This window comes from Acinonyx jubatus, chromosome D2 (assembly GCF_027475565.1).
Source record: "Acinonyx jubatus isolate Ajub_Pintada_27869175 chromosome D2, VMU_Ajub_asm_v1.0, whole genome shotgun sequence".
Classification (NCBI taxonomy): domain Eukaryota; kingdom Metazoa; phylum Chordata; class Mammalia; order Carnivora; family Felidae; genus Acinonyx; species Acinonyx jubatus.
In genome coordinates this window covers 59,672,040-59,696,070 of record NC_069393.1, presented here as the reverse complement: position 1 = coordinate 59,696,070, position 24,031 = coordinate 59,672,040, and the positions used below count along the sequence as shown (strand labels likewise).

At 41.7% G+C, this 24,031-nt stretch overlaps 1 protein-coding gene across 4 annotated transcripts in view; it reads right to left on the bottom strand.

Annotated features, from left to right (window-relative positions):
- The window catches only part of CNNM2 (cyclin and CBS domain divalent metal cation transport mediator 2), a 147,285-nt gene extending 129,351 nt beyond the window's left edge, over positions 1 to 17,934 (bottom strand). Inside the window, exon 1 of one of the 4 annotated variants that reach the window (XM_053207776.1) lies at positions 16,112 to 17,934. In XM_053207776.1, coding sequence (XP_053063751.1) covers positions 16,112 to 17,732 — 1,621 coding nt within the window. In that variant the 5' untranslated portion in view covers positions 17,733 to 17,934. The remainder of the gene's footprint in view (positions 1 to 16,111) is intronic. The other 3 variants (XM_053207775.1, XM_015063134.3, XM_027062970.2) reach the window with 3 other exon arrangements.
- Between the last annotated feature and the right edge of the window lie 6,097 nt (positions 17,935 to 24,031).

Genomic DNA, 24,031 nt, shown 5'->3' with positions numbered 1-24,031 from the left:
AGCAACATCTAAAATGACTATGTGGAATGTGAAGATGAATTAGATGTATTTCCTGCTCTTGACTCGCAATACATATCACTTTATTCTCTTTACCCCCCGTATCTTGTTACCAAATTTAATCGACATAATTTGAAAATTCCTCTTATATTTTTTTCTATTTCTACTGCTACTACTCCTGCCCTTGGTTCCTTTTATTTATGCCTTGTTCAGTGCCTGTTATGTTTTAGATGCTCCATAAATGCATTTTTAAAATATTTCATTTATTTTTTTTAAGTAGGCTCCACACCCAATGTGGGGCTCAAACTCACGACCCTAAGATCAAGAGTCGTGTGTTCCACTGACTGAGCCAGCCATGTGCCCCTGCACTTTGAATGAATAAATCACATCAATCTGTCCGTCTTGATTATTGTGAAACTTCCAAGATGGGTTTCCTTACTTTGTCTATTTTATCAAGCATACCTCTGCCAAGTTGATCTTCCTTAAATGTAACTTTCATCTCACCAGTTTATCAAAAAGCCCTAAAATTAAAATAAGAAAATACTATCTGCCATAGATCTTCACGTTTGCTACTAATTGCTGGTTTGGTAAGTGGCGTTAAGAGGTCACAAAGAAACTAATACCCATAGTAATAACTGCCGGTTTGTTGGATTTTAGGTAATGTGAGCTAAACCAGCTTAAGTCAATTAAGGTTCTTTTTTCTGTTTGTTTAGTCTCTCTATGAAACGATTGGAGGCTCTTCGCAAACATCCAGAGATGTCTGGCTGTCCATTCATATTTGAGAGGCTTGTGCTTAAATGCTGGCTGGAAGTTTTCTGTCAAGTGATAAGCTTCTCTGCAGAGTAATTCTGCCAAAACTTTTATGTTTTTTTAAATATCAAGGAACTGAGTAAATAATAAACTTGTCTACTATGCATGGTACTATTTAAGAGCAATACTGTTTGCAAGTAAAGCAAACATCAATCTCCCTTCCTAAAATACTTCATTTTCTTGGGCAGTGTTCGGTAAAAGGAGTAGGGGCAAAATCCATCATTATTTTATGTCAGACTTTAGGGAGTGCCTGGCTGGCTCAGTCGGAACAGCATGTGACCCTTATCTCAGGGTTGGGAGTTCAAGCCCCATGCTGGGTATAGAGATTACTTAAAAATAAAGTCTTCAACAGGTACCTGAGTGACTCAGTGGGTTAAGTGGTTAAGCGGCTGACTCTTGATTTCAAGGTTTGTGGGTTTGAGCCCCACATCGGGCTCTGCACTGACAGCATGGAGCCTGCTTGGGATTCTCTCTCTCTTTCTCCCTCTCTCTCTGCACCCCCCTCAAATATAAAAATAAACATACAAAAAAAATAAAATCTTTAAAAATAAAAAATAAAATACAATAAAAACAGGTTTAGGAAAGACACCTAAATGACAGCTAACTTACTCTATAAGTTTCAGTATACATTCAGAAAAAGAAAGAAAATCACATCTTTTCATCTGTCTGAGATAAATGATGTATAATAGGTGTTCTATTCTATAGTATAATCGAACAAGCAAACAAACAAAAAAACCTGATCATGATCGAAGTTAAAATGTCTTTTTATTTTATTTTAGCAAAATGTGTCAGACTGGAAATGACTGAGCTTCAAGCACGAGTGATTCCAAAACATTCCTTTTATTCTTTTGTCTCCTTTCACCAAGCATTGCTGGATCCACAGTGATGATTTCTACATATAAAAGGAAGCATCAGTTTCCAGAATCAATCTCCAGATGAGAAGTGTTTTGAGATTCCAGATTTATGCTAAAAGCACAAATCTAGCTGAAACTCAACTCCTTCACCAATCTCTGATTTCATAAGGGCAACCAAGGAAGTATCATTCCAGGCAGTCCACATACCAATAGGCAAAATGTATTTCGTTACCTAATAACATGTTTTGAAAACAAATGTGACTCAAACACTTAAATTGTTTTTTCACACACAAAGTTAATTTTACTAAGCTGTTGTGCACGCACATGTGTGCGAGCACAACACACACACACACACACACACACACACACATCTTGTGAGCTTTAAAATGCTATTCATCTTTCACCCCAAATGCTAAGGATTTTGATGAAGGGGGAAAATGGCAAAACTGACAGCAGGACTGCATTATGACAAAACACTCTGCATTTCTGGGGCACCTGGGGGCTCAGTCCGTAGAGCATCTGACTCTTGATTTTGGCTCAGGTCATGATCTCACAGTTCATGAGTTCGAGCTCTGCATCCAGCTCTCTGATCCCCTGCCCCCTCTCTCTCTACCCCTCCTCCACTCGTGTGCACCCTCTCTCTCAAAAGTAAACAAACATTAGAAAAAAAAGTATGAATTTCACCCAAATATACTGAATATCACTTAATAACTACATCAGTTTTGGGCACCTGGGTGGCTCGGTCAGTTAAGTGTCCAACTCTTGGTTTCAGCTCAGATCATGATTTCACGGTTCATGGGTTTGAGCCCACATTGGGCTCTGCACTGACAGTGTAGGGCCTGCTTGAGATACTCTCTCCCTCTCTCTGCCCCTCCCCCCACTCATTCTCTTTCTCTCTCTCAAAATAAATGAACTTTAAAAATGTTTTAAAAAATAACTACATCAGTGGTTCAAGTTACAAAGCTTACTTTTAGTAACATTTTAATGGATTTTATTTCCCTCCAAGACATTACAAAATACATGCTTAAAAAAAAACAGGATGCAACACCGAAAAATATACTTCCTCCCCTAAAACTCACCATCAGGAGGCAGTCATTGCTAGTTAACATTTTGACAAATGTTCTTCTATTCTTGGCAGGTAAATGTATATATACAGGAGCAAGGAAATAAAAATTTTAAAGAAAAAAACCTAAGTGGCCCACACACTAGGATCATAAAAATATTTTACTGACTTGCTCGCAGCAGAAACTCACCCCCCACCCCCAACCAATCCCATGCCCCTGAAGTTTAATAATCCCTGGAGCAAGAAAAATCTCTCTGCTCAGAAATCAACTCTGCAGAGACCAAATTATTCCTGCCACGCCTTAAATCAAGGAGTTATACTCGTGGCAAAAGGAAGCAAATCCTGAAGGAGATGAGCAAGCATGCTATCTTGTTCTAGCTGTTTTCAATATTACCTCTCCGAACCTGCTCAAATATTTCCATCTCTTGCATGATTCTCAGGGCCGCCTAAGCCCCAAATGCCAGTCTGCAGAGGCTCCAAGTTGAGTCAGCACATTGTTTTTACGATTGCAGATGGGCAAATGGAAAAACTGAGGCTTTGCACACTCCCATAAAGATCAGATGATGCCCTCAGTCTGTCTTTGCTAGCATGGGAAAACATTCTCCCTCTCAGATTACCACCCCTCACCCCACCCCCAACACCAGAAAGAAAGAAAGAAAGAAAGAAAGAAAGAAAGAAAGAAAGAAAGAAAGAAAGAAAGAGAGAGAGAGAGAGAGTTTCATTTTCTTTTTTCTGGTTACCTGGTACCAAAAAACTTCAATGTTTATACTAATGATGGCAATATGAAATGCAGAGCAACCATATGCCAGGGTTTTCTCTAGTCTTTAAAAATGACCCAAAGGAAACCCTTAGTAAAATGGCCTGGAAAAGAAAGGCACTACAAAGCCCTTTAGATATTAAGCAAACACAGTCTTTTCTGTACTCACCTCCTAGCCCAAATCCCAAATCTGATACAAAGCTACTCTAAATATCAGGCAGATTAACTTTTAAACTCCAAAACTCCAGCCAGCTGTATTTTGGTCTCTTTGACACATCTCGTACAGCCTTTTTATTTCCTATATCTAATCTGAAATAGAAAAGTTCCTCTCTTACCAAATTTTCTAGAGAATGACATTGTCAATAACTGATAGTGGATTCTTCACTCTATATATATGAAAGTGGCAAATAAAAATGCCTAAAACTTTTGGGAATGCAAACTGGCACAGCCACTCTGAAAAACAGTATGGAGGTTCCTCAAAAAATTAAAAATAGAACTACCCTACAACCGAGGAATTGCACTACTAGGTATTTATCCAAGGGATATAGATGTGCTGTTTCGAAGGGACACATGCACCCCAATGTTTACAGCAGTACTATCGACAGTAGCCAAAGTATGGAAAGAGCCCAAATGTACACTGATGGATGAATGGATAAAGAAAATGTGGTGTATATATGCAATGGAGTATTACTCAGCAATCAAAAAGAATGAAATCTTGCCATTTGCAACTACGTGGATGGAACTAGAAGGTATTATGCTAGGTGAAATTAGTCAGTCAGAGAAAGACATACCATATGACTTCATTCATATGAGGACTTTAAGATACAAAAGGGAAGGGAACATAAGGGAAGGGAAGCAAAAATAATATAAAAACAGGGAGGGGGACAAAACATAAGAGACTCTTAAATATAGAGAACAAACAGAGGTTGCTGGAAGGGTTGTGGGAGGGGGGATGGGCTAAATGGGTAAGGAGCTTAAGGAATTTACTCCTGAAATCACTGTTGTACCCTGTGCTAACTAACTTGGATGTAAATTATAAAAAAATAAATAAATTATAGAAAGAATAAATTAATCAATATGCCTAAAATTTTAAAAGAAAATATAAAATTCACTACAATCAAATGAAACAAACATAAAATAACCCCAAAACACTCACATGTTTTTTAAAAAGCACTTTTATATATTTTAAGAGCAATCTGTCACCTCATAAATGAGTTCAGCAAAGTTGCAGGACACAAGATCAAAAATGAACCATATTTCTCTATTTCTATTTTTAGCAATGAATAATCTTCAAAATTAAATAAATAAAACAATTCTATTTACAATAGCATCAAAAAGTTAAATTTATTCCTAAGTGTTTTAAATTTTTTTAATGTTTATTTTTGAGAGAGAGAGAGAGAGAGAGCGAGAGCAGGAGAGGGGCAGAAAGAGAGGGAGACACAGAATCCGAAGCAGGCTCCAGGCTCTGAGCTGTCAGCACAGAGCCCGACATGAGACTCAAACTCATGAACGCTGAGATCATGACCTGAGCTGAAGTCAGATATTTAACCGACTAAGCCACCCAGGTGCCCCCTAAGTGTTTTAATAAAAAGACTGTAAATACACAAAACATTGTTGAAGGAAATTAAAGAAGACCTAAATAAATGGAAAGACATCACATATTCATGGGTGGAAGATTTAATACACAGCAATACTCCCAAAATTGATCTACTGATTCAATGCAATCTCTATCAAAATTCCAGCTGCCTTTATGCAGAAACGGACACGATCTATGAAAAATTCGTATGGAAATGTAAGGGATCTGGGGTGTATGGGTGGCTCAGTTGGTTAAGCATCTGACTCTTGATCTCAGATGATCTGCTGTGAGCAGAGAGCCTGCTTAAGATTCTCCCTCTCCCTCTCTCTCTCTCTGCCCCTCCCTCACTCTCGCTCTCTCTCAAAACCGACAACTAAACTTAAAAAAAAAAAGAAAGAAAGAAATGTAAGGTATCCAGACAACCAAAACTATCATGGAAAAGAACAAAGTTGAAGAAATTCATACTTCCCAATATCCAAACTTACTACAAAGCTACAAGAACCAAAACAGTGTGTCACTGACATACGTCTTCCTTATGATCTGTATAGATCAGTGGAACAGACATTAGAGTCCAGAAATAAATCTCATGTTTATGGTTAAATGACTTGTGACAAGGATGCTAAGACAATTCAATGAAGAAAAAACAGTCTTTTCAACAAATGGTACTGGAACTACTTGATATCAACATACAAAAAGAGGAAGTTAGACCCCCACCTCAGACCATATACAAAAATTAACTCAAAATGGATTAAAAGCCCAAATATGAGAGCTAAAACTATGAAAATCTTAGACAAAAATAGAGGCATAAATCCTCATGACCTTGGATTAGGCAATGGTTTCTTAGATATGACAATAAAAACAAAATAACAAGAGAAAAAAGGGATAAACTGGACATCAAAATTAGAAATTTTCTGCTTTAAAGGTTACTACCAAGAAAATGAAAAGACACCTCCCAGAATGAGAGAAAAAATATTTGCAAATCATATATCTGATAAGTATATATGACACAGTATTCAGAATAAAGAATTCTTACAAGTCAATAATAAAGACAAATAATCCAACTTAAAAATGGGCAAAGGACCTGAAGATATGCAAAGAGCCAATAAACATACGAAGAGATGCTCAACACCATTAGACATTAGGGAAATGCAAATCAAAACCACAATGAGATACTATTTCACACCTACTTGGGTGACTATAATAATTTAAAAAAATTATTCAATATAGTAACAAGGGTTGGCAAAGATATGGAGAAACTGGAACCCTAATACATTGTTGGTGGGAATGTAAAATGGTACATCCACTCTGGAAAACAATTTGGCAGTTTCTCAAACAGTTGAAAATAGAGTTACCATTTGACCCATCAATCCTGCTCCTATGTATCTACACAAGAGAAATGAAAACATACGTTGACACAAAAACATGTATACCAATATTCACAGCAAATTATTTATAATAGTCAAAAGGTAGAAATAGCCTAAATGTCCATCAAGTGATAAACGGATGAACAAAATACAGTGTACATCCATAAAATGGAATATTATTTGACTACAAAAGGAATTAAAGACTGATACATGCTACAACATGGATGAAACGTTGAAAACATTATGCTAAGTGAAAGAAGCTTAGACACAAAAGGCCACACTGTGTATGATTTCATTTAAGTGAAATGTATAGAACAGGCGAAGCCCTAGAGACAGAAAACAGAGTAATGGTTTCCAGGGAATGTAAGGAATGGGGAATGGAGGGTGACTGCTAATAGGTACAGGGTTTCTTTCTGGAGTAATGAAAATGTTCTGGAAGCAGACAGTGGTAATGGCTGCACAACCTTGTGAATATACTAAAAACCACCAAGTTATATGATACGTGAATTATATCACAATTAAAAAAAAAAAAAACTTTAAATAACCATTGCTTCAGCAGTAAAATGTCCCTCAGGAGAAATGGAATAATATGATTTCCCTAATATGAGCAAAGGTTAGTTTTCCCAGTATCAAGATTCATAATGTTCAGCAGAATTGAATTTTTCCAGCTACTGTTATTGTACAAAGCTAACAATGAGATTTTTTGCAAAGACTGGCTATTATCGCCCTATCCTAAAACATCAACTATTTTCCCTTTTTCCACGTTCTGTTTCAGTCCGTACACCTGAATATTTTTGTATGCCTATAATCCATGCAAAATAATCAATGTAAATTTTCCCATATTGCTGTGTGGCCTTCACCGTTATCATTAAATGGTTATAATTAGTTTACATCTAAAAATTTCTTAACTCCTTCCCTCCAAGCTCTGCCTTGAAGTGTTAGACATTTATTTCCAATATTTCACTCTTTGTAGATAACATTGCAATACACGAGCAACATGAAAAGCCAACATAGTTTTTTTCTTCTCTTGAATTATACTACTGAATTTAAGATTTCGGGGGGAGGGGGCTAATTACTGAACCATAAGGTAGGACATTGTAATGACTTCTGGTTGCCTTCCAAAAGTACTACAAATTTGCACTGCAATAAGCAACAAAAATTTGCTATGCTAGACATTACCATTTTTTAATGCTTTTGATACAATCAATATGAAAAGATTTTATCAAACTAATTTGAGATCTTCCTTTAAGTCCTCAAACTTCGGTCATTCAAGGGTTTCTAAAATCCACGAGCACTTGCTCTATCTCTTATAAACTTTGTTGTCTTTTTTGGTCACTTGGTCAAAGAGAATGAAGATTATTATTATTATTATTATTATTATTATTATAGTTGACACGCATTACGTTAGTTTCAGGTGTACAACACAGTGATTTGACAACTATACATAATGCTATGCTCCCCACAAGTGTAGCTACCATCTGTCACTATACAATGCCATCACAATACCACTGACTATGTTCCCTGAGCTGTACCTATTATCTCTGTGACTCATTCATTCCATAACTGGAAGCCTGTGCCTCCCACTCCCCTCCGCCCATTTTGCCTTCCCCCTTCAGCCCCCTCCCCTCTGGCAACCACCAGTTTCTTCTCTGTATTTATGGCTCTATTCCTGCTTTTTTGTTTGTTCATTTGTTTTCTTTTTTAGATTCAACATGTAAGTGAAACCATATGGTATTCGTCTTTCCCTGACTGACTTATTTCACTTAGCAAATCCATCCAGGTTGTTGCAAATGGCAAAATTTCATTCTTTTTTATGGCTGAGTAACAGTCCATTGTATGTGTGTCTCCTTTATCTATTCATCTATCAATGGACACACGGGCTACTTCCATATTAGCTACTGTAAATAATGTTGCAATAAACATAGGAGTGCTTATATCTTTCAAATTAGTGTTTTCATTTTCTTTGGGTAACTACTCCGTAGTGGAATTACTGGATTATATGGAAATTCCTTGTTAATTTTTTGAGGACCTTCCATACTGTTTTTCACAGAGGCCACATCAATTTGCATTCCCACCAAGAGTGCACACAGGTTCGTTTTTCTCCACATCCTCACCAACACTTGTTATTTCCTGTCTTTTTGATTCTAGCCAGGATGGAGACATTTTTTAATTCTGTGTGCTTACTCTACGGAGGGTAGAACATGTAATTGATTGTTCTGTTTTCCTTCAAAATATGTACACACGTGGCTATCTTGCCCAGTAACAGCAACTGTTAGAAAAGAGACAGAGCCTGGAATTCAATCACAATAAAAAAACTAACACACAAACAAACAAACCTACGATGATGAGCTCCTTTCAAGATTTGGTCATCCATAACAACTATGAGCACAGATGGCTCAAGGTGTCTCCTGACTGGCACTACCCAGTCGAGAGAAAGACCAAGAACGATGAAGAGTCTACAGAATCATCATGACAAAAATAATGGTTAACTGAGCACTAAGTGCCAGGTGCCACTAGAAGCATTTTTACATTCATTACCACATTAATTCTTACTAAGCACCTTATGAGTCAGAAAATATCCCATTTTACTGTGGAAAAAACAGAGGCTTAAAGAGAGTAAGTTACTTGTCCAAAGTAGATCCAGGAAGAGAACATTTTTCTTAACCTTTGCATTGGCAAGTGGTATCTTCCCCGCAGGATGTAAATTCAGAGACAGAAATATTCCCACCTAGGTCTGACAGCAAGGGGCGGGAGGTGGTTAAGTACGAAGAAATGAGGAGTTCCCCATCATTACAGCAGTGTTTACAATCAGTGGTAGCACTAACATAAAACAGGGGAAGACTCAGCACCCCCATTATCCCCATCAACCCCTAAGCCAACCTAATAAGCATATCATGTACAGTGGGTGCTTGTTACTAGTCCCCCAGCTCCCCCTTCCAAAGTGTGCTACCCCTAAATTCCCTCTGCGTAAGCATTCCAGAGTTGCCAGCGTATGTGCTGTTGAAAGAAAGAATACTTCTTAGTGTCTCTCTTTTTCTTGTTTTAAGATTTTATATATATATTTTTACATAATCTCTACACCCCAACGTGGGGCTCAAACTCACAATCCCGAGATCCAGCCAGCACCCCTGGTGTCTCTCTTTTTCAATGTTGGTAGGATCAGGATTTCTGGTTTGTGTTTGGAGAAAAAGCAGGTGAACAGATAATATTAAAATAAATCGTATTCAATCCTAGTCATCCATTTCCATGTATTGAGTTTAATAAACATTCTTTATATTCCAAGCAAAGCTTACTGGAATGGAAGTTTACTACCAGTTACATATATGCGTTTAGAAGATAGGGCCCCTTAGAAAGAAATATACTACTTTAAACAGAACTAAAGTAAATATCTAATTGGATTCCAGAGGTTTGTTTTTTAAAGTCTAAGTATTTAAAGAACAAATAAAACCATAAATATTAGGTTGGCTCAGTCTATTTTGTGGGTTTTCCTGGTTAATGATATTTTAAACTGTGTTTAGATTTGCTAATAATTAATATTAACTGGTCCCTCCCAGTAGTTTGGAATGTTTCAAAATGTAAATAATTCTGGGCCCTTTGTGAGGAGAGGCAGGTAGTGTGTAATCCCCACAAAAACCAAGAGAAAAAGCAGAATGAGGTCCTTCCATGTTTTGTCCAAACCATACTAAATGAGAGCTAGTATTCACTTACAGTGTCTCCTGGCCTAAAAAGTTCCATGGTCCTATTATCACAAATAACCTTCTCAAAACAGGCATGATTTTCTGTAAGAACTTAACTTATATTATTTTTTTAAAAAATTTAAAAAGGACACAGAGGACAGATAGATGCACGAACGGGACGCATACCTCAAGTGCCTTGATGAATATTTCAAGGGAAATTTACAGACCTATACTGTGAACAAAAATGAAAAGAGCCAAAAAAGTTTCACCCTAAAGTCCCAAATCCAATCTTCATTACTCTCATGGAAGAAACAACCAAAAAGAAAACACATCATTCATGGATATCCAAAATGAGTTAACTCAAAAGAAACACCTTATATTTAACTAGTGAGACTTGAAGCAATCTCAATACCCATTTCTTTTTTTTTATTTAAGTTTTTATTTATTTTGAGAGAAGGAGAGAGCACAGGTGCAAGTGGGGGAGGGGCTGAGAGAGAGAGAGCGCACTAATCCCAAGCAGGCTCCACGCCATCAGCACGAAGCCCAGTGTGGGTCATGATCCCACCAACTGTGAGATCGCAACCTGAGCAGAAATCAAGATTTGGACACTCAACTGAATGAGCCACCGAGGTGCTCCAATACCCATTTCTTAAAATACTCTCCTAGTCTGACCTCAGCAGAGTAAAAAACTCAATCAAAGTGGGGCGCCTGGGTGGCTCAGTTGGTTGAGCATCTGACTTTGGCTCAGGTCATGATCTCACGGTTCGTGGGTTCGAGCCTTGCATCTGACTCTGTGCTGGCAGCTCAGAGCCTGGAGCCTGCCTCGGATTCTGTGTCTCCCTCTCTCTCTGCCCCTCCCCCACTTGCACTTTGTCTCTCTCTCTCTTTCTCTCTCAAAAAATAAACATAAAAATCAAACAAAGCAATAAATTAACATAAAATGAGCTCACACGTTCAGATTTATTTTCTGTGTAACAAAATGCCTATCAAAGATGGCTTGAATCCAGGATGTCAAAAAATATTGACATCAATATCACAGGGCAAAAACCAATGGCAAACCTGAATATTTGTTTTTTCAAGGATGCAGCCACCTTTAACTCTGACCAGAATACCTTTAACTTGGGACCAGAAGGCCTGCCAGATGGAGTGGGAGGCACTCCAGTCTAGAAACAGGAACGTGGATTCTAGTCATGTTGATGCTACTGGCTAGGTGGGTAGCCCTAAGCAAGTCACTTAACTTTCTTTCCTTCTCAGGGTTTACTTTCCCTATTTACAAGGTTGACTAGACCAACGTTTTAGAAATTCACCTAATCATAGGGTAACTGTTAACAATATGCATTCCAAGGCTCCTTCCCTAGATTTTGGTTCAGGATATCTCTGAGTGAGGCCTAGGACCTTATTCTTAATAAGTGATCCAGGGGTGCCTGAGTGGCTCAGTCGGTTAAGTATCCAACTCGTGGTTGCGGCTCAGGTCATGATCTCATGGTTCAGTTCGAGCCCCACGTTGGGCTCCACGCTTCAGTGCGGAACCTGCTTGGGACTCTTTCTCCCTCTCTCTCTGACCCTCCCCCGCTCATGCGCGCTCTCTCTCTCTCTCTCTCTCAAAATAAATAAATAAACAAACAAAAAGTGACTCAAGTAGTTCTTATCATTTGGTAAATTTCACAAACACTGGAGGAGACGATCCTCAAGCTGCCTGCCTTCCACCTCCGATTCTATGCTATCTGGATATTTCAGACTGATGATCTAAAAACACACAAAACTATAATAGTTTAACATTGTTACTGTACAAAATTAATAAACATACAAGATCAAAGAAGCAAATATATCCACCCACCCATCCCTGACATCATTTATACCTTTAAACACGAATAAAAACATCCTCCTCCATTCTAGGCAAGCAGAACACTTTCTTGGGTGAACAAAACGTTTTCAACATTAAACTCTCAGCACACCGATATGGCAAGACTTGTGTTAGAGGAAGAGAGAATTGCTTAAGCTAAAGTTTTAAGTGAAAACTACACGTTACACCCTACTCTTGCCCTGCAAGAGCATTACCTGCTCCCAGGTAAGATGCTACCTGCTCCCAGCTAAGAAAAAGCTACACGGAAGCCTGGCTAAGTCCCTAGGAGCTATTAAACTGCATTCTCTGCAGTACTGGAATGCAATGGTGACAAAGCAAAAGGAAAAAAAACAAAACAAAACAACAATAACCGGTTACTAATTCTTCATATTCAACCCCAGTACAGTCAACTGAGTGGCCAAGAGTTCACGATGTCTTATAAGGAAGGTTTGGTCAGGTCAATGGAGAACCCCTTGTGTCCTTTCGGCATACAAAGGTAGCAACCTTCAATTTAGCTTTTCTTCCCTCTGAACTATTTTGCTTCAGTTTTTCTGGAATTCTCAGAATCTCCTCATAAGGTTCACTTTTATTCTCTTATTTAGGATCATAAGTAACTGTGAAAGTAACAAAAGAGAAAGAGAAAGACTGCAAGGAGCACAGAGGGGCAGAGTTGTAAACGACGCGCATTAGCAATTAATTATTATACAGGTGGCATTTACAAAACTGCAAATAAAATCAAGATTAAACCACAAAACTGAGTTTGAGTCATTCTTGCAACAGAAGCAGATAAGAAACAAGAATGAAACTTGACTATATAGTTCAGCTATTAGAGAAACAGCTGTAGAGTATTCCATTAAGTCCATTATAATGTATAACTAGCATATTATTGCAGTATAAAACATTTTCAAAATGAAACTCGATGCTTTGCATGGAAGTAGAATTCTTTAGATTTAGGGTCACATGGGCCAAAAAACTGATTTTGTTTTAATGGCAAGTGGGGAAGCCAACTGTTATGTACAACATCACAGAAGCACGAGGTTAAAAGCCACGTATATGTTTAAATACATTTCTGTGTCTGTTGCCCAACAAGCTCTGAAGCAAAATGTTTTGACAAAAAAGCAAACTTCACACTCAAAACAGAAATCTAAGATCAGAATCAAGGGGACCAGCGTAATGGTTAAGCATAGGGTGGCTAAGAGCCCGAGTCTGGCTGTCACACAGACCTGAGTTAAAACCCAAATCAACAAATTGCTGTGTGACCTTGAACAAATCTTGTAACCTAAGCCTCAATTTCTTCATTTGCAAAATGGAGAAAATGCTCTGCTCGGCCATTATGAGATTTAAACAAGGTAATTCAGGTAAACCATTCAGCCCTGTACCTGGCACAGTAAATAAATAATAAGCCAACTCTAAAATTAGTGTAATTACTGTCTTCCAACCTCAAGGAAAGCTAAGAGTTTCCAGGTAGCCAGGCAAAAAAAAGAAGACATTCACATACACTTCTATAAAGGTAGCTTTTCATTTCTTTTCACATTGAGAACCTTACTTCTCCTCAGTAAAGCATAACTCCCACCAATGATGTACAGCTCTATTAAGGAAAGACTTCAGTGCAGAGGTTCTTAGTTAGGAAGGCAATTTTCAATGAGATCTGGACTAATGACCTAACAGTTTGGGAGTTGCGGTTAGTATTATTAGGAGAAAGAGGGAAAAAGAGGAAGAAAAAGGCTTTAGACCATCCCACACACCATTATTCAATGGAGAAAAAAAACAATAAAGGTTAACTGTTCACGTTATTTCAAACTGAATTAGAAAATAAAGAAAACAGTATCTGGTGAAATATTTTAACTCAGAGGGAAGAAAGAACTAACACAGCTGTTAGTAAGGTGAAAGCGGCCAAACTCCTCAAAAAAAAGATCAAGAAAGGGAAGGTGAAAAGTAAGTTGTTCCTACCGTGTAAGTAACAAACACCCACTCTATCCTTTAAGACTATGGCCGAAATTTCCCATTGGCAACCAACTGTCTTAGCCTGCTCTTCCAAATATGCCACTGACTTAGGCATACCTTTAACCTGTACTCTCTTCTTACCCAAATACATCACTCTGGTTAAGGACAAAAATAAAGTCCTGGGCACTATTTTTCAAAAATGCATGGGAAAATACTAGGAATTCTGTTATCTAAAGGTACTGTGAGAGGTAACGTTGGGGAGAAAAGGTTCCTCCTGAAATAATAAACCACAGGGAATAAGTAGGAATATTGCTCAAGGACAACCAAAAACAGGTTTCAAAATAATACAAATTTTGAAATTTTGGGGTAGGAGCAAGATCAATGAGTTGTAAGGTGAAGCGCTAAAGCCTCCAAGGGAGAAGAAAAAAAAAAAAAAAAAGGATACAGAAGTGAAGAAAGGCTTCAGCAGGGAGGACACACTGGTGTTTCAATCCATCAGCAGATGTGCAAAAATTTCAAATAAAAAAAAACCCATAGAATAAACTATTAAGTCTCAATGTTGCAAAATTTAGCCATAGGAAGAAAATTAAGTATTTCAGAGGCATTTTCAAGCACTGCAAGGTATCTTTCTGTACTAGAGATGTTACTGCAAAATGAAAGAAGAGATTGGTCAGATGCTCTAATTAACAACTCAGCAGTGAAGGGATAATGACACCCCCGAAAAGAAGCTCTGTCACCTAGAGATAATGGACATTTTCTTTTTACTGTTTAAGAATCCAGAAGAATCTCCCTCTGCTTTTAAATGCAAATTACCCATCTCTGAGGCACATTCTGCTCTATTCCTTTATCTGAAAATTACTGCAATGTGATCCCGTTCCAGAGAGGACACCATTCAGCCAGGAAAATGGAATTAGGGCAACCACACGCGCTCTGGGGATGTTCAGATCACCACGTCCAGTGAGCTGTCACCACCTACACACGGCCTTTTTCAGTGGAGAGACCGCTATGAGGGCTCAAAATTCTACCTGAAGAAGGAAAACTTAGTTTTGAGGACTATCAGGTCATTAAAGGTTACATACACTTTTTCATACCTGCACTAGCACCATAGCAATGAAACAGTTCGGCAGCCCTTGGTCTTCAAAAAACCATGTTATTTACTGGAAACTCTCTTTAAAGACAGAATGTCGGTAGTAACAGTATAAGGTGCTATTTGCCGGTTCATTACAATGGTCAAACAAACAAAAAATACCATCACGCAAGAAAGGTGAGCACATCAGACTGTGTGCTTCTCTTCCATGTTAAAACTCCCTCTAGAATAGTAAACACTGACTTGGAAGAAACACTTCAACTTAAAATATCAAGAGATCAAGTTTAAAAAGAACACTTTTAAACCAGAAAAACTGGAGAAATAAATAAACCACAATAGAGGGAGTCATCCCATTGTTAAAGGTTCAAGATTTCCGCCCAAACCACATGCGGTTTTATTCGTCAGATGAATATAAACAAACAGTGAAGAAAGCCAGGCAAGATAGCCTCATAAAAGTTTAACTTACCTCTAGTCTTTCCAAGTTATATATTAGTAACTAACTTTACTTTTTAAAAAAAACCCTCTTTCCTAGCTAAGTAAGTTACATCCAAATGACTGAATCTTTTTGGTGATACCTGTCTGACCCCATTCCCTATCCTCAAAGGCAGACCTCAATCTGCCCCACAGCTGGCCCGACAACCGGGAACAAAAACTGAAAATGCACTTCCAACCTCTGAAACATCGGTGAATGTTCAAGGAGGAGGAAAAAGACTGTGTTGAGTTTAGAAAAGCTATTCAAATGTTTTCCAAATGCCTGAGATAAGTACATGTCAACCAGATGGCACAGCATGGCATTAGCTGGCCCTTACTTGCATCTACCCACTTAGAACCCCGGTGATGAATGCCGCAAACCCCTCAAGCCCAGAGGGCCGGCAGTATCATGCACAGAAAATCGAAAGCCTGCGTTTTGAAATGTGAACAAGAGAATGACGGTAGTCTTGGGCTTTTAAAAAACCTAGAAGCGCTTCCTAGTTCAATCCATCCCCAAATCCATGCCACCCTTTCAACTTTGCAATTAAGAGAGAGGAGAAATTCCGGTCAACTCGCCTTGGGGGGTTGGTCTGAGGGTAGAGGGCTCAAGTAGGGAGGAGGATGGAGAGAGAAAGAGCAAGCCAATGAAAGATACCAAAATTTCCCACCTTTCTTAAATTCTTCCAGCATAGCGTCCAACTTGGTGTCATTGAAAACAAAGTGCAAGGGGTGGTTATAAAATTTAGTGATGGTTTTCAGGGGAGTACAGTCATCTGGATCCACGAAGGCCAAGTCTTTGACAAAGAGGAGGTCCACGATGTTGGAGCGCTCCCCCTCAAACACTGGAATACGAGTGTAGCCGCTCTCCATGATCTCCGACATGGTGTTGAAGTCCAGAATGGCTTCGCCGGTGATCATGAAGCAGTCCCGGAGCGGAGTCATCACGTCCTCCACTGTCTTGGTGCGGAGCTCCAGCGCCCCTTGGATGATGTTCAGCTCCTCCTTAACGAGGTCGTTGTAGGGGTCGGTGACCCGGAGCATCTCCAGCAGTTTTTCCCGGTTATAGACAGTACCTATCTCCTGGCCCAGGACGCAGTCCAGCAGCTTGCTAACCGGGTAAGAAGCGGGGAAGGTCATCATCATGAAAAACTTGGTGAGGAAGATGGTGTTGGCCCCTACAGCCAGGCCGTGCCGGGAGCAGATGGCCTGGGGCACGATTTCCCCGAAGATGACGATGCCGATGGTGGAGACCACCACCGCCACGAGGCCAGAGCCGGCGATGTCGTCGAGCAGGATCGTGAGCGTGGTGTTGACCAGCACGTTGCCCAGCAGCAGTGAGCACAGCAGGTAGTTGCCCTGCCTGCGCACGGGCTCGATGCGCTTGGCGTAATTCTTCTCCTTCTCTGTGCCGCAGTTCTGCACGATGCGCAGCTCCATCGGGTCCAGGGCCATCAGCCCCAGGTTGAGGCCGCTGAACATGCCCGACAAGCACAGGAGCAGCGAAATGAAGATCACCTGCAGCCAGAAGGGCAGCAGAAACTTCTTCTCCTCGCCCACTATCATCTTGGTGTCCTCGCCGTCGTGATAAATCCAGGTGGTCTCGGCCCACGGGGGCGGCGGGAGCCCGGCCACCCCGGAGCCGCCCTTGGCCCCGACCGCGCCACTTGCGGACCCCGGGCCGCCGGCGCCCAGGGCTGGCGTGGAGAGCGATGTGCACAGGTAATAGGACTTGCTCTTCTCCATCTTGCGCAGCGGTTTGATCTCGATCTCAATGATGCCCGATGTACGGCGGTTGAGAATGATGTGGGGCAAGATGATGATATCTGAGGTGCGGATGCCGCAGCGCTGGGGGCCGCTGTCCGGCTCTGGCGGCGCGGGACCCCCCAGCCCGCGCTCGCCCGGGCTGTGGCGCCGCCGCTCGTGCTCGGTGAAGGCGATGCGGGACCACGTCTCGTTGTTGATGTTCTGCCCGTACACCCGCAGCTTCACCCGGGTCCGCTCGCTCACTCGCAGCGCCCCCCCTTCCATGAACGACACGTCGTTCGTGTCCTCCAGCCGCAAGCCGATGATCACCGTCTCCTCGTTCTCGCCCGCTGCTGCGCAGCCGCCCGCGCCGCAGCAGCAGCTCAGCAGTAGCAGCGGCAGCAGCCGCCCGGCCGCCGCCTGCAGGACCCCCCGGCCGCGGGCGCTGAGGCTGCGGCGCGCCGCCATCTTCCAAGTGGGCAGTGCGGCGGCTGCCTGCCCGCCCGCCATCTTTACTTCGGGTTCACAAGCGCCACAGCCAATCATAGGGTGGCTGCTCCAGCTGCGGCTTCATCCTTCCCACCCGGCGGCGCGAGCGCAGGCACCGGCCCCTGGGCTAGATTGCAGCGGAGCGTCCGCACACACCGTTCGGCAGTCCGGCTCCCTGACTGACACTGACTCGGCCTGGGCTAGCGGAGGAACCTGGACACTCGAGGGAGGGGGAGAAGGGAGGGGGAAGCGCCAGCGGCTCCCGCGAGAGGCAGGCAGGGCAGCCAATCACGAGCGGGTGCCTGCCCTCCCAGCCAGGGGGCAGGAATGGGGGCGTGGCCATAAGGGGAGCCGCGGACCAATGACAAGGTAAGTGGGTGGGGCAGTGAAGGCCACCGTCCCCCTCAGCACGCCAAGTTTCCAACTGAAAGGCGCGTGACTCTTGTGTATGTGCGAGGGGAGGAGGTGTGGCCAGCTAGAGCCCGAGAGCCAGTCACAGATGAGAACTGTACGAAAGGGGGCGGGGCCCTCAGACTGGCTGCCAATGAAAAGGGGCCGCCTGTGGGTCTGGTACTCCCTGAGGGGCCTCGGTAGTAGATGCCCGCACCTGGGTAGGCAGTGTTGGGCTAATATCCTGGGGTGCTAGGCGGTCCGTTTTCGCTGCCCTGCATTGCAAGCTCCCGCAGTGCCCAAAGCTCGTGCGGAGAGGGCTGCCCCCGGAGCGCGAAAAACCGACTAGGAAGGGCTTAAGCTGCCCATTTGCCTGAAAAGCCGGGACAGCGGCCGCGCCACTCTCCTCTACTTGTGCGCGTCGCTCGGCCCAGGATAAGCGGTGGCTCGGTGGCCCCAGTACCTATCGACCCGCTTTTTCTGGAGCCTCACTTCTCCCTAGGGGGAAATGCTCTCACTCTGCCGCTTGTGGTAAGGTGGCACCACCTGCCGGCCACATGGGTACCCTGCAAGGCTTCCAGGTCTGCAAACCCCAAAAGCTGTGCCAGAGGTGGGGAGGTTATAGGGAAGCAGTTTCCCCCACCTTTCTGAGTTGTAAGAATCTCCTCCCTGTGCCACAAAGCTATAATAATCAAAACAATAGGTAATCGCGTGAAAAAGGCACATCGATCAAAGGAATGGAATAGAGAACCCAGAAATCAACCCACACATATATGGTTAATTAATTTAGGACAAAGGAACCAAGACTATACAATGTGGAAAGGACAGTCTCTTCAATGAATGGTGTTGGGAAAACTGGGCAGCTACATACAAACGAATGAAACTAAGCCACCATCTTACACCAAACACAAAAATTAACTCAAAATGGATTAAAGACTTGGATGAAATTCCGAGAAGAAAAGGTGACAAGCTCTTTGACATTGGTCTTAGTGATTTGTTTTTAATTTTGGATCTGACCCCAAAGGCAAGGTAAACAAAAGCAAAAATAAACAAATGGGACTACAACAAACTAAAAAGCTTCAGCAGTGTGAAGGAAACCAACAAAACAAAAAGGCAACCTATTCAGTAAAAGAGGATATTTGCAAATCACTTACCTTTTTTTGTTTTTGTTTTTTTTTTTTTTTAAGTAGACTCCACTCCCAACATGGAGCCCAAGGCAGGGCTTGAACTCATGACCCTAAGATCAAGACCTGAGCTGAAATCAAGTCTGACACTTAACCACCTGAGCCACCTGGGGCCCCTGCAAAGCACTTATCTGATTAGGCTTTAATATCCACATATCCAAAATATACAAAGAACTCACACTATTCAGTAACAACAACAAAAAGCCAGACAACCCAATTAAAAAATGGGCAAGAGAATCTGAATAGACGTTTTTCCAAAGAAGGCATACAGAGGGCCAACAGGCACATGAAAAGATGTTCAACATCACTAATTATCAGAGCAATGCAAATCAAAATCACAATGAAATATCAGCTCACACCTGTTACAACGGCTATTCCCAAAAAGACAAGAAATAACAAGTATTGGAGAAGATGTGGGAGGAAAGAACCCTCCTACACTGTTGGTGGGAAGGCAACTTGGTGCAGACACCATGGAAAACAATATGGAGATTCCTCAAAAAATCAAAAATAGAACCACTGTATACCCAACTATTCCATTTCTGGGTATTTAGCCAAAGAACACAAAAAACACTAATTTGAAAAGATATATGCATTCCTATATTTGCAAAAGTGTTATTTACAATAGCCAAGATATGGAAACACAATAGAATAGTCTTCGGTCATTAAAAAAAAAAAAAAAAAAGAGGAAATCTTGCTATTTGTGACAACATACATTGAGGGTATTATACTAAATGAAATAAATCACAGGGAAAGACAAATACAGTATGATTTCACTTATATGTGAAATCTAAAAAACAAAATAAATAAAAACAAACTCATACAGAGAACAGACTGATGGTTATCAAAGGTGGGAGGGGTTAGGGGTTGGGTAAAATGAGGGAAAGATCTCAAGTATATGGTGCTGAATGGTAACTAGAGTTATGGTGGTGATCACTTTGATATACAAATATCAAATTATAAGACTGTACACCTGAAACGTATATGTTATTATACCAATTTTACCTCAATAATCAAAATAGATTTCTCTCAAGGGTGCCTGGGTGGCTCAGTCAGTTAAGTGTCTGACTTTGGCCCAGGTCATGATCTCACAGTTCATGAGTTCAAGCCCCGCGTTAGGCTCTGTGCTGACAGCTCAGAGCCTGAAGCCCATTTCGGATTCTGTGTCTCCCACTTTCTCTGCCCCTCCGCCGCTCACACCCTCTCTCTCCTTCAAAAATAAACATTAAAAAAATTTTTTTTTTTAAAGATTTCTCTCATATTCTTGCTGAAAGTATATATCTTCCTGGGCCCCATCCCATACTTGCTAAAGGGGTAGGACCTAGGAATCTGCATTTCTAACAGACACCCAGGAAAGTTTGGGAAATGGGAAAGACACACATAAAGGCTGCTTCTTAATCACACTGACCAAACCCTGCTAGGTCCATGGGTCCCTGGAGGAGAAAAAATCCCGAAGATCTAGTTCCCCAGGACTCCCAAACCACTTTGTCTGGAGGAGGCACTGTAGCAAAGTAACTGCCAAATTGGTCTTTTTCTTGCAACTTAAGCACCCAAAATATAATTACTATTTCCTTTTTTTTTTTTTTTGTATTCTGCAAGCACATTTTCTTCCCTTTTGTAAACCAGTCAAATGTTCCTGATTAATTTCTGGTCGGGCAATAGCAACGGCCTCCTAACTGCTCTTTCTTCTTCCATACCTGCCCCTTTCCCTTCTCAGCCCAGCAGCCAGAGTGGTCTTGTTACATCAGATCCTGTTGCTCCTTTGTTCGAAATCCCCATCTGGCTTCTCATGCCATCACAGTAAAAGCCACAATACCTACAATATCCTGCAAGGCTTGAAAGGGTGTACCGCCTCCCCTTATTTCTCTGACCCCATCACCTGCTGCTCCAGCAGGCTTCTCCTGGCTGTTTTTCATTCACTCCAGGGATGCTCCTCTGTGAGCCTGTGCACTCGCTGTTTGTTTCCCGTGCCTGGGACTCTCTTCCCCCAGGTCACAGCGTAGCCCATCAGTCCCCCTCCAAGACTGCTCAAAAGCCACTTTTAAGTTTATTTATTTCAAGAGAGGGAGAGAGAGAGAAAACGTGAGCCAGGGAGGGGCAGAGAGAGAATCCCAAGCAGGCTCCACACCATCAGCGAGAGCCTGATGCAGGGCTCAAACTCACCAACTACAAGATCATGACCTGAGCCAAAATCAAGAGTCAGACACTCAACCGACTGAACCACCCAGGTGCCCTTTAAAGGTCACCTTTTTGTAAACTCACAAGCAAACACTCCCTATACTCCATCTCTGTTTTATTTCCCTTAATTTTGTTTATGATCTGTCTCCTTCCACCAGAGCTTAAGCTTCCCCAGGGCAAAGATTTTGTGTGTTTTGTTCACTGCTGTATCACCAGGGCCTAGAATAACAGTAGATGTTGCAAACCACACTTGTAGAAGGTTAAAGAAATGGAAGAATTTTTATTCTGATCATTCCAAATAATGTCCCTGACTCTATTTTCCAGCACTTCAGTTTCTGGCGATGTTTCCTCCACCCCCAACCCTCTCATTGCTATATTTGAAAAATAAGTTCAGATGAAAAGAATCTGATTCACACACTTGGCATGCATTTATAAAAACAGCATTATCAAAGTTTTGGGGGAAAAAGTTGAGATTTTCAGGGCTATCTGACAAAGGTTAAAGATAGATATGGTCCTTCTAAATCAGCTGATTGAAAACAAAACTGTTTTCACTTCTTAAAAAACATGAGTTCAAGTGTGTTTAAGGGAGCTAAGAAGGAGACCATTAACAGCTCACAAATGCTGAATGTACGCTTTTGAAATAAATGTGGAGAAGGGGGCGGGGGAGAGTTTGCCAAACCTACAGATATTTCCGGTGCATTGCAGAGAAAACTACAACGGTCAGGAAAGTGTGGCATTCAGCAATTTAGAAACAAGTTAGACATTCAGGACTTCATCACAAATACGTAAGAAAGGACCCACCAGGACAACTTAAAATATAAAATAAGCCAAGCTCAGATTCACACGGGAATCACCGAGTGATGCTTATCCTGAGTGGTGCCAAGGTCAAGGAGGTCATCTTCTTCATGTACACCCAAGACACAGAGCAAAAAACCAAGTGAATTTGCCTCAGAAAGAAGGATCTTCCTTCAAGTTTGGAGGCTTTTTAGCTCAAGGGAGTCACTCTCTCTTTAGCGAGGGGCTGTTGGTGCAGATTTATCATGACTTCCAGGGGCTTCTGGATCTGTCCATCTGTATGAATGGAGGGCAAGGGCAACACTTGCTCCTAGGGACCTCTTTTTAAATCTAGAGGGAAAAAAAATACAATAAAACTTTGAATCCTGATAATATCTCACTTCCAAAAAGGGCTACACAAGGCCCAAGATTGCTGAGGGGTGCCGCAGCTGTCTAATCCCAAACAGGTTCTGACTTTGACCTTAAGCAAGCCATTCAGGTAAAGCCAGAACTTGGTAGCAAACACCTTCCCTAACTAACCCTCTCTTGCCAGAATCCTTCACCTGCTCCTAAAGGCGAAGAGCGACTATTCAATTCTTTCATCTGCAAAGGATAAACTCTCCTGTGCGGATTCCAGGATTTGAGAAATTTGAGAAATTACTCCGTCCAGACCTAAAAGTCTTTTTGAGTTTGACTTTCTTACAGATCACAAGTAGAACACCAAAAGGCTCTCTATACATTTTGTTTTTCAACATAAATCTCAAATTTTACAGAGAAGCCTTATCTTTGCCCCCAGAAAATTGCCAGTGGTTTTAGAAAAGTATTCAAAATTTGTCAAGCTCACACCAAAGCACCAGGTCGTCTGAGGAAAAATAGGAACTGTGCAAATACTGGAATTACGCAGACTTTCCCTAGAATGAAATCTGCTCCCCCGAAGCAACGTTGTTCACTTGTTTAAATACATAGTACTCTTGTAGCCCAAATGAGGACTCTTCACATCAGGGGCCAAAAAAAAAAAAAAAAAAAAAAAAACAAACAAAAAAACAGACAAACAAACAAAAAAGCCGGAATCAAGAATCAAATCAAATCAGCAATGCCATTTGCCTTTTCTAGAGGACCTTTCAAACTTTCTGTTTCAGGCTTTCCTATTTCCTCACCTTTTCTAGATATTTTCTTGGATGCAGTCAGTGGGGTAGGAAGAGGAAGAAAAAAAGCAGCTTTTTGATGGAGTTTTGAGAAAAGCTTCCTCCCTTGATATGGGCCCCAGCTCCTTGGGTGCAGCCTTCCTGGGAATCCTGAGTCTCTAGTCAGGCACTCTGGTAGGTGCAAGGGAGCCCCCTCCTGCCCTTCCCACCCCTCCCCCCAGCCACCTTAGGCACTGGACAGCACCCTACACCACCACTGCCCTTTTCCCAGGGAGCTGGCCCCTCCTGACCCTTCCACGAGGCAACCCCAGGAGGTCTCCTGTGTTCTGCCATGTCACCTGCTTCCTTCCTCCACTGTTCCCTTGAACTAGGCTACTCAGAGAAACATGTTTCTGGGCTAGAAGCCCACTGTTTGCCCTGCTCCAGGACCCCCATCCTCCTGACTGTCAGGCCCACAACTGCAGGATTTTCTAAAATCTTCTAGCATGTTCTTTCTCACTGCTGTTCCATCCTGGTTCCAGCCTCCAGCTCAGACTTGGACAAAAGTGTAAGATACGTTCTAAGCTCGGTTATCCTCATCATCGTGGCTAAAACACTCAACCCGGGTCATGGTTTGGGGGAAACTTTTCACTTCCATAATTTTTAAATGTTGAGCCATATGAGTATCACCTATTCAAAGAGCTAAATT